The following is a 14,532-nucleotide window of genomic DNA, read 5'->3' as shown; positions in this document are numbered from 1 at the left end:
ATTCCCTGCAAAATGTTCAGAGGTGAGGAAGGAGAGGTCCCAGTACACCCAGCTGACTTCTGTTTGTGGCACAGCAACTCCTAAATGCTGCGGCACAACCAGAACCCGGCAGTGCCAGGTGTTGTATGATGGAAGCAAATGGCAGTTCCTGCCTCAAAGCACTTATAGTTTGCTCGTGGTACGAATTTGGATATTTATTTGTGAGCCACTTTGTGGCAAAGACGTTGGATTGCAGGTCTGGCCCTGCATTAGCACACGCAGTTCTGCGACTGTGCTCATGTGCTATTTGTGCTGGCAAATTCCTGGTCCAAATAAGCCTGGGTGGCTTGAGACTAGAAGACATGCTGTATTTTTGCCTAAAAAATAGGAGGCAACTAGTGAATAATAGCTATAAGTCAGGCATCTTGCTGTGAGAAATATTTTACTGCTGTGATACCATTAATGTTGACATTTAACTGCTCTATTTTTGGCAACCTTTCCTCTGAATCCAAATTGAGCAAAGCATTACAGGTCTTGCTGATAGGCTAAAATATAAAAAAGAGAAATAGCTCGGTTGTGCTGCATTGAGAAATTATATGGTTTTTCTTTGCCCATTTTCCCTGCGGGCTTCAGCTAATTTCTCAGCTCTGGGCTGACGTCAATGCTGCCATCCAGCACCGAGGGCTGCATTGGTCACTGTCAGCGACAGGCAGCTCTGCAGTGCCACAAACACGCAGCACTGGGCTTGTCCTCCTACACCAGCACCGCCGAGTAAATCAGATTCACTGCCCTCTTAAAAGGCAATAATCCCGGTTCAAATGCCACATTCTTTTACTGCTCAAATCCTTCCCAGAAGGACTCATTCTACTGAAAAAGAATAGTGGAAATAAGTACAGACACAAGAAAAAAAATATTCAGATGCCTCTGGCACGAGTAACTGCAGCAGCAATTAATGTCACTTTGCAAACCAAAATGTGATGCACTTGTAAATTAGGTTTTTAAGGCATACAGTTATTCCTGAGCATAAATGAGCTGCAGACTCTGTTCTGTACTCAGGATTATTCAGGCCTGCAGAACTGTGGCTCAAACGGCACAAAACCTTTTCATGGATGAGCTAGGAACAGGGCAACAGTAACTCTGGGACTTTTGTACAGCTGCATCTTGTTCCAGAATGTAACCATTGTTTGCAAAAATACACTGAGGTGGTAAATACAAAATAAAAATCTGATATACACAGCCAGATTAGCCCTTCCCTTCTGCTTTTTCTATGTGTTTTTTTCCTCTTAAACAACATCTCCAGCATAATAAAAAAAAAAAGTTAAATTTGCAGCAGTTCAACTACTGAAGCAATGGTTGAGTCACTGCCATTGAGTCATGTTTACAAAACCTACGTTGTCCCAAGCTATGAGTAGCAAGTCGAGTCAGCATAGTTAAAAGTCACCAGCTTCTGTAGCTAATACCAGTCCAGCATTTGCCCAGTGATCTCATCCAGCTGTCTCTGATGTGGCCTCCTTTGTGTTCTCAGGTCCTCCGTTGCCCCATGCTCCTACTACTCCCACTCACCCGAAGAACTCTAAGAGGCTAAGACAAAGGATTCCTGGGGAGAGGGGTTTTTCTCCTTCAGCAATCTTTGGCCTATCTCTATCCTTTAATAATAAGTTTAAATATTCACATAAGATGAGATAGCAGTGGTAACTCACATAAATGTGCTCAGAAGAATATCACAAAATTTATCAAATATACTTGAACATCTAATATCTGCCTTCAGGATATAACACAGGGAAGAATTAAGCTGAGGCATCTCCACCACACAGATTTGTCAGAAAATGTTTCTGACAAACCTCTGAAGAAAGCAGTGATGTTCCTTTATTCACATTAATGTTCCTTGCTTCATATAAGAAAAACAATAAGAATTTGAAGTTTCCCCATTCAACAAAAAGTATAGCTACTTTTATGTCACTGGGCCCAGCCTTTGGTGACCACATGAACCGTGAGCAAACCTGCAGCCTCAGGTTTGACGCAAGGAAGATGACTACAGGAACAGCACAAAAACGACTTATGGCATTTCAGAATTAAAAATAATGGCATGGGATTTTCTGTTCCTTTGAGAATCAATACTATGACCTTTCATTGATGGTGCAGCTCCTGTCTAATGAGGCCCTTTTGTCCAGCAAGGACAATGCTCATAAACCTAATGAATAATGAACAAATGGTAATGATACTGTGTAGCTACCTCATCCCTGATTCATACTCATGAGCAAAGGTTAATGGGTTCAGAGCTGCCCATTCCAAGTTAAATGTGGCATTAGCATCAAAAAAATACCTTCCACTTATAGTCCCTTCATCCAAGTATGTTACAAATACTTGGGTGCAAATAACAAGGCAGTCCTTTGTCTGGGTGCACATTTATGACGGAAGAGCTACAATCCATCCCACAAAATACCTCCATACCATGGGTGTGCCACGTGCAAAATGGAGGAGCTGCTCCCTGGAAGCCCATTACTGATGTTGTTACAGGAGCAGGGCACCCTCCTCTCCTGACCAGAGGGAAAGTTTCCTCCACCCACCAGCTGCCCTGTGCCCTGCCCCTGGTAAGGGAAGGAAGGGCCTAAGCAGCCACAGAACACTAGAGAGAGAAGGACAGACCTCCTATCTATCAGCATTTGTTTGCCCCTCCATCACCTTTTAGTCCTCTCTGGGAGTCATATAAAGTATTTAGGCTTTCCTTTGAATTAGTGAGAACAAACACGAGAGTTTGAAAACATCTGAGGACAGAAAATTTGCTGCACGAGACATGGTTTGAAATCCGTGCGTGGGGCATTTCCTGGGCAGGGTCCTGCTCTCTCCTGTTTTCCCCTTCCCTGAAGAAAGGTGAGCCAAACACAGGGTGGAGCAGGGCCAAGAGCTATGCATACTTCCCAAGAAGCCCAACTAGAGCATGGCAGGACCAGCTACTTCTGAATGAAACAGCCAAGTGGCACAGACAGCTGCCGGGTCTCCTTTGTGTCCCAGAGCCGTCACTGTGGACCCAAGAGCCACCATCTGTGACACTTCAGAATGGTGCTTTTGTAATGTGAAAAATGTATTTTACACGACCTGGAGTGTAGCTTGAGGTGCAAAGCCTGCTGGAATGCTGATGAGGGGCTGGGAAATGTGGAGAAAACCAAAACTAGTACAGACTTGTCTATATGGACTACTGGAAATAGTGCCCAAGCTGCACTGGTTTTCCAGCAGTGGAGGTGAGTGGCAACTGAGTGAGTGCAAAATCACACCAGGGAGCATATGGAGCAGATAAAGTGCTCAGCACCCTGACCTGTACTGTGTGTTACTGTACAGTGCAGATCTCATCAGTGGAGCTGTGATCTGCGAATCAAAGTCACGGGACAAGGGGAATTCGTGTGGGCAGCAGGCAGGAACTGAGGCTGGCAAGGGGAGCCCAGGGTGGCACCTGGAGAAAAGCATTTTGCATTAGAAAGTAAGGTAGTAGGGGGCAATCTGTGGTGAAGCAATTGGGGTGACAGGTTTGAAGGAAGCAGTGGGGAAAGGAAGACAGATATGGGCAGGTTGAGGAGTGGATAGAGAGAGGGTAAGACTGCTTTCCAGAAAAGAAAGGGCATATTCTCATGCCAAGAGGATGGTTTGTAGATCACTGCAGTAATAATTGGCACAGCAAACAGCTGCCTTTCCTTTGAGAGGAACAGCTGTGCTGTAGATACAGTTTGGACCTGGATATTCCCCCTTCTTCCCCCTACAAGCATTTCTCATACAAAATTATTTCTGATCTTCCTCAGTGGATTGAAACTAAGACCTTATAAAATTTCATGGAAAAGACATGAGGGCCTAGACTACGCAACAGCTTGGTAGGTTGCAAGCATTCCTGTAGGAAAAGGTTAGGTCCAAGTCAGGACAGACAAGGATACAACGTGGACCTGCCAGGCAAACAGCCAGCCAACCACCCCAGCTCAGCACAATGCCTTTGAGTCTACATTGGCATTTCAAATCTGGAAGTTCTCTTGACAGTGGGAACATTTTCCATCAAACTGATTAATGCTCACACTTCTTTATTTGCAATACATTGAAAAAATTGTAAGCTGGTGGTCAGCACCAAGCCCAATCACAGTTCCTGGCTCTGACTGATCTACGGCATTCCGTTCATGCCTCATTTAAAGCCTAATTTCTGCATCTGCAGAAAGTGAGAATATACATCAATCAACCAGGTTCTTAATTAAATATGCCACGATCTTCCTTCCCTAAGAGTAAATGCACCCTCACTGATCTCAATTTAAAGTGAAAGGACCAAAACCCAGCTTCCTTTTGAGTACAGCAGGAAGAAAGCTGTTCCATTAGATCCCTGAGATGCCAGTCGGTCACTGCTGCAGCAAAAACACCTGTCCCAAAACTGAGCTTGGAAAAGAAGGGCACACAGCAAATATTTTAACTCACTTCTTACATATTCATTATACCCTGGAGCAAATCTCCCAATGTTTTGCAGTCAGGGACAGTTCTGGTCTCTAATTTTGTGGCTGTGATGATTACAGCAGCATACTGTGACAGGAGGTGACCTGTATTCATGGAATGGGAAAGGAGCGTGTCCAAGTGGTGCATCTTGCAATCCCAGCGAAGTAGGTCAGTAAAACTCACCTTGTGCCGAGGACATACAAAGACACTATTCACTGTTTACAAGCTCATATGAGTTTTCCTGGTCCTTGGATATTTATTTTACCAAATCGCTAGATTTAACACAGCAAAGATTCCTCACAAGTCAAAGACCTGGAAGTCAGGCTCTAACATGCACAGTTCTGTGAACAATTGTGCCAGCATTTTTCGATAGCTGATAAGCCATAGTTACATTTTTTAATTGTGTTTTTGAATGAAAAAAAAAAAAAATCTCCCTTTGCTGTGGCTTCCAGTGCTATTTGATTCCCAGCAGTATGTCTTTACTGCTGCAATACCAAGAAATGAGTGTCGGTGGGATTTGTTTTTCAATGAAATTCTAAACATAGTAAATGTACACACTGAGAACAGCAACACTATTTTAAACCCGCCGCTGCAGTTAACTAAAATTGATCCCTCTAACGAGTGCTAAAAATAGAAAGAAGAGAGCACACAGTGACTTTTCATATTGCTCCCTGCAGGCTCCTTAAATCCGGGTGAATTTGACCTTCACGCAAAGCTGTCCCAGAGTGTGGGACAATGAGTGATATTTCACATTCCACTGCTCCAGAACAGGAATTGATTTATTACCCAGCTAGCTCGGGAATTCGTTTACATGTTTCCATTTATAACACTGCTGCATCAAAAGGAAGGAAAAAAAGGTTTCTGTTTTTCTTTTATTCAGCAGTTTAGAAGCAAAGTATCAATTCTGGAAATAATAATATGCTGTATAGTACAAAGCATTACACCTCACTGCCTTTTTCTATGGGCTTTCCTGATGAAGGGGAATGAACCACAGGAATCTCTGATGCTCTCCTGATATTTATTTTCCCACTGTGAAGGATCCCATGTGAAAAAGATAGGAGGATAATCCAGCAAACCTTGTGAATCATGAAACATCTTCCTGCACCCCACAGCGCTCCAGCTCAGGTTACTCTGGTGCAGTTGCACAAGAGCCCCAGCGATAAGATGTCTGCAAGTGGAAGCTGCTCTCAGAGTGAGCAAGCAGGCATCTCCAGTACAGCTGGGGAGAAAACAATTCTCTCATCCCACAAGAATTTCAAAAATAAAATGCTAAATTTTCATGAGCTCACCCCTCCAATTGTTATTAGATTGAATGTGAAGTGTTTTATTTTGGTATGAACATAATTTAATAAGCTATTTTTTTCTTGTGGTTTATGAAAGTAAATTAGATTAATTTCTAAACACTACTGCTTAGACCTGAAACTGGAACCTTTTCCACTTTGAAATTTTTTAAAGAGGATGCTTTAACAGCTTTGAAAGAAAACCATTTGTAAAGATGACTTACTTAAATCAAAAGCAACCCACTCCTATGAAAAGTTTTGGTTTCACCAGATGAGCATTTTCTAAGGGAAAGCACTGTTTGAAAATCCCAGATATCTTTAATTACTGGCATCAGCTGAAGATGGGAAGACAGAAGAAAGCTTGTCTGCATTATCCCATTCTACCTGTATGCAGTTTTCAGCAAAAAATGAGCATTCCTAACAAAAGAATCTTGCTGGGACTGGGGAAGGGTAGTTCTCTTTTGACAAACTTGTTAATGTGAGAGATTCTCCACTCCAGTGGAGGTGCTGTAATGCCTAAACATTTGATGAGGTATCTGCATCTTGGAATGCAGTACCAAGCAGATGTCATTTAAAAACTCCTCAAGTTCACTGCAAAACATTTGTCCAGCCTCCACCTAAACCATCAATTGTCTCATCTAAGCACAAACCTCAGCACAATAAATTCTGTAAGCAAGCTTTGATCTGCTGTTCAACCCAACAGCACTCACAAGCTGCAGAAAACATACAATTCTGTACATACCTATGGCAAAACTCATTCTGAAGAAAAGAACCAGCTGGCATCCATCAACTTAAATCCAAAGCTTTAATGTGACTTACAGATTTTATGCCAACTCCCTCTACAGCTATTATCTATGCTGATATTTCTTGCCTTCTTTTTCTGATGCATTTTCACTCAAAGGCCACAAGCTTACCTGGTCCAAGCTTGGAAACTGCATAAAGGAGGTCGTAGTTGATGACAGGTGTTGCATCATCTATTGGTTGCCACCCTACAGGTGGGGAGGCTGGAGGCGAGATGAGAAACTGTTTTGCAGGCTGTGGTGGTGCCAAATGAAGCTTGTCTCCATCTGTCTCAGAGGTCTGAATCTTTAAAGCATAACAAAAGACATTGTTTAGTACAGGGTAGAGTCACAGAATGGTTTGGGCTGGAAGGGACCTTTAGAGATTATCTCGCCCAACCCTCCTGCAATGAACAGGCACATCTACATCTAGATCAGTTTGCTCAGAGCCCTGTCCAACCTTGACTGTTTCCAGGAATGGGACATCCACAACTTCTCTGGGTAATCTGTGCCAGTGTTTCACCACTCTTATTGCGAAAGACCTTTTCTTTATATCTAGTCTAAATCTGCTCTCTTTCAGTTCAAAACTACACCCCTTTGTCCTATTGCAATAAAAGATTTGTCCCCATCTTTCTCATAGGCCACCTTCAAGTACTGAAAAGCCACAATAAGGTCTCCCTGGAGCCTTCTCTTCTCCTGGCTGAATGACCACAGCTCTTTTAGTCTGTCTCTATAGCAAAGGTGCTCCAGCCCAGTGATCACCCTCGTGTCCCTCCTCCGGACCTGCTCCAAACAAGCCTTGGTCCTTCCTGTGCTGAGGACCCCAGAGCTGGATGCAGCGCTTCAGGTGGGGTCTCACCAGGGCAGAGTAGAGGGGGAGAACCACTCTCTTCTTCCTGCTGGTCACTGTTCCCTTCATACAGCCCAGGACACAGTTGGCTGTCTGGGCTGCCAGTGCACATTGCCAGGTCATGTCCAGCTTTTCATCCACATAGGATGTCTAAATGGAATGATTACTCAAACCACACACTCCTAATCCCAAATGCCACCCAGACAGGGTTTCAACGTCAGTCTCAGCAGAGAAGGCCTGCAGATGAATTTCATCTCAGCCTTACAGATGGTGCCTCTGCAGTAAATGCACAGTGGGGTCTGTTGTATCAGCACAGCTACACTGTTTGTGCCTATTCTATACCTTCTCCGAGGATAAGTACAAAGCTTTGGTATCCACAGCTGCTAGTTCAGAGATTTCTGAGGCTGAAAAGATAACTGTTGTGATCTCCTGGTCTAAATGCCTAAATAAAAACAGACATTACACAAGAAACCACTAACTCCACACCAAGGCCTTATAAGTAACATCAGAAAGGTTTCTAAATATTTCATTTCTTGAGTTGAAGTGATAAAGGAATCTATCATGTTCCTTAGTAATTTGCAACTGAATGTCCTTATTTTCATCTTAAATTATCTAGTTTAATTCCTGGTTTTTTTCTTTTATGTTCTCTTTTCTTTTATGTTAAAGAAGCCTCAGCAGAAATGAATTATACTACAGCCATACATGACTAAGGTTACAGCCCAGAGCAATAAACTGCATTTCTGTGACAGCAAATGCATCAGGGTGCTGACATTCCAGAATGGGTTTGCAAAGAGCCATTCCAGAATGGGTTTGCAAAGAGCCAGTCTGGGTCTCTCAACATCATGTTCCCCAACACAAAGTGGTTCTTCAGCCTGGCTCAGGCCATACACTGTCCCAGACACTGCTGCTTCCACATCTTCCTCCCTGGACATGATTAATAAGCTCTCTTAAGACTGAGTGTACTGGAGAGCACAGTGCAGATACCAGAATGGCTCTGCAGGAAATCAGCTTAGATAGGGAGACTAATCACTATTGTGCACATTTTTCTTTTTCTTGTTATCCCAAGTTTCCAATTAACCTCTTGATTGTGCAGTAAGAGTGAAATGGTTCTCAGATCTGCTTAACTGCAAGTTTTGAAACCTCTCAGAAAAAAAAAACCAGAGCTAGATCTAAGAGATTAAGGCACATAAAAAGGGATTGAGGCAGATTCTCAACACCTAAATCCAACTGTAAGATACTCTGAACTCATCTCCTGCCAAGGCTCAAAACAGCTTCTATTTTGACCAGGATGAAGATCATCACAATTTAACAGCCTCTTGGGTTTGCCTGATACCTTCAAACAAGTCAGCCCTTAATATCAGACCTCTGAAGGGGCAATCTGGCAGCCCAAAGCACACTTACATTGCTCGTAGACACTAATGGGCATCTCTCATGCCACAGTGGCCACAGCAATTCATTAAAATGCATTAAGAAGAGGCAGTGCTTGGGTTCTCAACCTCCTTCACCTTTCTATGTGCTGGCTGGGGCATATTACCCACCCAGGCTGTGGAAGGTCTGTGTTCTCTCTCCCTTGTCCAAGGAGAACTGAACCCCCACCTAAAACTTCCAACAGATGGATATAATCACCTATGCCCCTAGGCTGGGAGTGTTGTTCTTCCCCTACCTTCTTCCTTTTACTTGAACTTAATAAATTCTTTCTAGAGAATTCAGTATTTGTAATTCATGTATTCAGTAAGAAAAAAAAACCAAAAGGCAGGAGGAAACCCGACTGTGGCTCAGGGTTGCAGTCAAATAAGTAATCCAGCTTTTTTTTTTTTTTTAATTATTATTCATTTGGATTCTTTACATTAGTGCTTTTTTTATGGTTAGTTTAGAGAGTTACCAGTAGGCAACACCCATGGTTGTAAATCACCTCTAAGCTATGTAATTCTGTGTGTTGAATAAGCAACTTTAGTCCTAAGTGGCCCTTTAAATTTACTGCAAACCCTCAGGGCAGGTACAGCTCAGTCAACATAAAGAGGTTTGAGTAATCTTTCAGCGGAGAGATTGGGCATGGGAGAAACCTTTATTACTTTTATTTGGTGTTATTGCACAATATTTCTATAAAAGCTTGTCACTAACAGAAGTAGATTCCAGATTTCATTACCTGTGCAAAATACAACTTTAACTTCTTCCCTCTGAACTGTGTTTCATGCAGCTCTATCCTGGCACGAGCAGCTGATTTGGGACTGCTAAAATTTATCCGCACACGCCTGAAGCTTTTGAACAGCTGGAATGTCACACACTCATCATAGGCACGGAACAAGCCTTCAAATTTCTCCTGCAAATTAAAAAGAAATAATGCTGAAGATTAATTTTGTGCTCTGTCACATCAGTCTGTGTCAAAGGAGAATGTGGAACTTGACAACCATTTAACCAGGAGGCTTCAGACTGTGGCCTTTGGAGGCAGGTGTCCATAGAGTAATAAAAGCTCTGTGAAAAGAAATTGAGGAAAGCACTGGTCTGGTAGTGCTGGACTCTGCAAAAAGCTTGGGGGAAGAAGACTCCGAACTGAGAACCCAGCAGCTACTGAGCTTCTCATAGAAGTTGAGCAAAACTGTGACAGTGACACATGAAATGAAGCTGAAAAGGGCACATGACTGAAAACACCAGACAACTGTGGGCTCATCTCTGCAGAAGCAACCATTGTGCTGAACTACAATGGAGTCAGCAGAGAAAGGCTGGAACTGAGGGTTACATCCACATCAGCGCTGCAGTGTCATTGTGTATTGCATGAGATGTTTTTTCTGGGTGTTTTGTCATTTAAATACTTAGTGCAGAAACAGAATCGTTCCTTAAGAGCTCCTGTAGCGTTTGGGAAACAAACTGGGTAACTGAAAACAGTGACCTGTCCCAAAGACTAATTTCAGGCTGTAAAAACACTTTCAAAAGCACATGACAAAAATATGGATATTTCAACATTGTGAAAGAAAGGCCTGAAGTGTACCACATCCATGGACCTGGAGGTGAACAGAAATTCAAGGTACGTTGGCAGCCTGGGAGGCTCAGACCCTCTGTAATTTCTCTGTAAGCTGTGAGCACACAGAGGACTAGTTCCACACCACCCAAAAACCAGCAAAATCCTTAAATCGATTCTGGCACTTGCAAGTGTCTTTTCATTCACACAAGTACAGATTCATAAAATATGAAGGGTGAAAGAGGGGGCAGTTATCATTTAGTCCAGTCTTTGTATTTACCCAGCTTTCAGACTGTCATCCACTGAGTCGCACATCAGTTCCAAGCATTTTAACTACTGCAGCCAAGATTTTAAGTCTTAGAAGACGGACAATCAGCCAGAGCAAAGCCCTTTCTCTTACGAGTGCTTTATCCTGAAAAAAATCCAGTGTTTGAGATGATCTGCAACACCATTTCATACACTGAGGACTATAATGTCAGGGGTTTATATAATTACAATAACCTAATGTATAATTACAATAACCTGATGTGGGTGCCCCATCCCAGGGTGTGCTCGAGGCCAAGCTGGATGGGGCTTGGAGCAACCTGGTCTAGTGGAAGGTGTCCTTGCCCATGGCATCAGGGTTGAAACTACATGATCTTTAATGTCCCTTCCAATGCAAACCATTTTGTGATTCTGTTTTCTTTGCTATCTCTGCAGGTCAGTATGGTTTTACATGTTTTAAAATATGACTTCTTTTCTTTTCATCCAGGACAACAATTTCTTATCCTTATAGTGATATAACTGGTAAAGACTGCAGAAGATAAAAAAGAAAATGCAATTTATGTAATCTCATCAATACTTCAGTTCTCATCTGTTGAGCTTGCAAGCAAAACAAAGAATTCAGAACTCAGAAAAAATGTATCCTGAAGCACAGTGCAGCTGCATCAGGGAGCACTAATGGCACTGGGGGACTAACTACTGTCAGCCTGAGACATTTGTTTAGGAGTTAACTGGGAAAACAGACCAGTGCCGTGGCAAAGATTGTGACACGCCAGTGCACAGGTACCAGATCTCCTTTCATTCACTGCCAACTCTGTGGTCTTCTTCCCCATAACTGATATTCCATCTCTGGCACCCTTTCAAAGGAACATCCCTGTGGTCTATTAAGCTTTCATGATTTTCATTTCATTCTGCCTGACCTCACTCACCTCTTCCTCTCACCGCAGGAGACACTCTGGAGGAATAAAAAAAGAAAAGGGAAAGAAAAAAGAGAGGCAAGAGCTCCGTGGTTTGGCTGAGGGTGACTAAAGGCACACAGTTACCCCCAAAACAGTGTGATGCTGCTAGGTTTGTACAAGCAGGTCTAGTCATACCACCTAATGTCCAGATTGTCAACATTTCCCACCTGAACTATGCCTTTTGTCTGCTTTGCTGACATTTTTGAAAAATCCCATTTTCCTGAGCAGAAGTCTTCATCCAATAGCATTTGTGTAAACGTCAGCCAAAAGCAGCAGTCATCTCAGTCCTGTCCTGCTTGGAATTTTGATGCTACAACCTTCACAATGACCAGGCTAAATGGGCTCGGGAAAGGAAGAGAAAGGGACAGGAGCCCAGCATCCCTGTAAAGTAGGGCTCACACAGCATTCAGAAACATAGTCCAAATTAAAGTGACTAATTAAAGCTTATGTCTCTATGACGCCCATGTTACCTATTTCAGACTTCTTCAGTACATTTTGAAAAAGCCTCTTGAAGTAAACAAGCTTTAACACATAGATAGACATGGTTTAGTGAGGGACTTTGCAGTGCTGGATTAATAGTTGGACCTGATGATCTTAAAGGCTTCTCCAACCTACACGATTTTATGATTCTATAAGAGATATAAAGGTATTTATATTTATATATCCTAGTCCCCTGTAGTAGCTCTCACTTTCCCTACAAGTCAACAATGAAATCATTCATCATATTAAAAAAAAAATAGTTTCACCAACTGTGGAAGAAACCATGCATGGACTTGTCTGAACACCTGGAAGTATCTGTTATGAGTGACTGTTTATTAGGAAAGAGATCTTCCCTGTATGGATGCAGCAGTATTTTGGCGGTACCAGCCAGTGGTGTGTGCCCACCCCCTATTGTAACACAACCCAGAACCCAGATCTTGGCTGGGAACATAATGCAAAAGAAGGTAGGACACAATTTCAAATGTGGGTCCAAGAACAGGGAGCACAAGGAATGTCCTGGGCACATTCCTGGGCAATCCTGAAACTCTCACTAGGCACTGAAAGGGATAGATGGAGTATCTCTAAAAAAAGCTGATTAAGTGCTGGATGCCACTGCCACACTGGGAGAACTGTAAAGCACTACGGACTTTATTCTGCTTACTTTTCAATTTGATACTGGCACAGCTTTAGAGATCCAGCTTTGATTAACACTCCTAAAAATGCTGTGGGGAGGAGGAAAATCAAGCCTCTATTTGATATTAATACCGGCCAGTCTATCCACAGTGGGGACAATTCTACTGCACCGACTGAAACTGCAACTCCTATTAAAAAGATTCATACATCTGGATTTTTCTGCGTTTTCAGCTGATAATAATAATAATGACCTCAGCAGAGGTCATTAATCATCAACTGAACTTAATGGCCCTCAGCTGCATCTCGAGCCATCCCAACTCCTCCCAGCTTCATATTAATTCCCAGGAAACGCCTTATGCCTTAATTGCTATTGCCTGTGACTTCTAATAACTGCTGAATGTACTTATCTGGATAAAAGTCTTTCAGAGTCATTCCAATCTATAAGAAAATTTATCATATACATTTTAAAGACCTAAGCAAGTTCTCTCCCTTTCAAGTTTTGTGGATAAATTATTCAAGACACACAATCCTCTCAATTTGGGACTTTTAAAGTGCTTTTAGGATTCGGTACTTTTAAAATGCTTTTAGAAAATAAGTCTTTAAACTTTCAGAGCACTTTGAAAACTTACAAAAAAAAAAAAAAAAAGGACGTCCACAGTTAAGCAGCAGTGATGTTACTCTTAAAAAGTCAAAATGCAGAAAGTCATGAGTTAATCATTTATTTCTGGGATTTTTGGAGTGTCTTCATCCACCCCAAGTATGTCTCCACGAGGATCAATTAATGCTCTGGAAAATGTGAGGATCCTTCATTTGATCAAGTTCTCACTTCTCCCTCATAAGCTCCTTGCCCCCTCTTCATCTCATTCCTGTGCCCAACACTGGGCACCTTTCCCCAGTTCTTTCTTTCCTGTCACCTTCTGTCAGCTCCCATCACCCTCACTCACCACCTCTAGCAATTTCTGAAATTTTTTTCTAAATTAACAAAATTATCACAAATAGGACCATACTAATTAAGGTTGCTGATTACTCAAGCTTGATGGTTATCATTTACGACAGCGAGTGCTGAGGACAAACAGAGCACCACGCAAGGAAGAAATGAGGGTTGGACTGACAGACATGAGCTAGAAGCCTCTGAGGACAAGGGCAAACCTATGCTCTCCTGGACTAAAAACCATTTCTGCCACTAAATGGGAGCTCACCTTGACCAACACCGTGTAAGTCACATGATTACAGTGATCAGTGAACTGCAGCCATAAGGAGGCAAACACAGATACTGGATATATCTGGAAAAGTATTTCCAGTAAAGTAAAGGAAAGTATTAACAGAATTATATAGAGCACTATTGCACCTCATTAAAAATGCAGGGTTTTTTGGCTACATCCCAAACAGATTAAGGCAAATGGGAATAGATTCTGATAAAGGTTACAGAGAGGTGCTGGAGCCTGTCCAGAGAGGGGCAACAGAGCTGGGGAAGGGTCCAGAGTAAAAGTCTGATGAGGAGCAGCTGGGGGGCTCATCCTGGAGAAGAGGAGGCTCAGGGGGGACCTTATTGCTCTCTACAACTCCCTGAGAGGAGGGTGGAGCCAGGTGGGAGTCAGTCTCTTCTCCCACATAACAAACAACATGACAAGAAGAAATGGCCTCAAGTTGTGCCAGGGGAGGTTTTAATAGGAAGAATTTATTCATAGAAAGGGTTGTCAAGCATTGCAACAGCTTGTCAACCATGGAGTCACCATCCCTAAAAGTGTTCAGAAAAGACGTGGATGTGACACCTGGGGACATGGTTTTGTGATGAACATGGCAGTGCTGGATTAATGGTTGAACTCCTTTAGAAGTCTTAGTCTTAGAAGTCTTTTCCAACTTTAACCATTCCATGATTCTATGAATGAACAACTCA

General features: G+C 42.6%; 1 protein-coding gene across 3 annotated transcripts in view; it reads right to left on the bottom strand.

The window, feature by feature from the left end:
* The window catches only part of RCAN2 (regulator of calcineurin 2), an 84,953-nt gene that overhangs the window by 7,374 nt on the left and 63,047 nt on the right, over nt 1–14,532 (bottom strand). For all 3 annotated transcript variants that reach the window (XM_050315402.1, XM_050315401.1, XM_050315403.1), the window contains 2 exons: nt 9,493–9,666; nt 6,632–6,803 (listed from right to left, as the gene is read on the bottom strand). In XM_050315402.1, the coding sequence (XP_050171359.1) occupies nt 6,632–6,803; nt 9,493–9,666 (346 nt within the window). The remainder of the gene's footprint in view (nt 1–6,631; nt 6,804–9,492; nt 9,667–14,532) is intronic.

The sequence above is a fragment of the Myiozetetes cayanensis genome, unplaced genomic scaffold (genome assembly GCF_022539395.1).
Source record: "Myiozetetes cayanensis isolate MyiCay16 unplaced genomic scaffold, myiCay2020 scf2-11, whole genome shotgun sequence".
NCBI lineage: Eukaryota > Metazoa > Chordata > Aves > Passeriformes > Tyrannidae > Myiozetetes > Myiozetetes cayanensis.
Note: the sequence above shows the minus strand (reverse complement) of the source record. Positions and strands in the feature narration are given on the sequence as shown.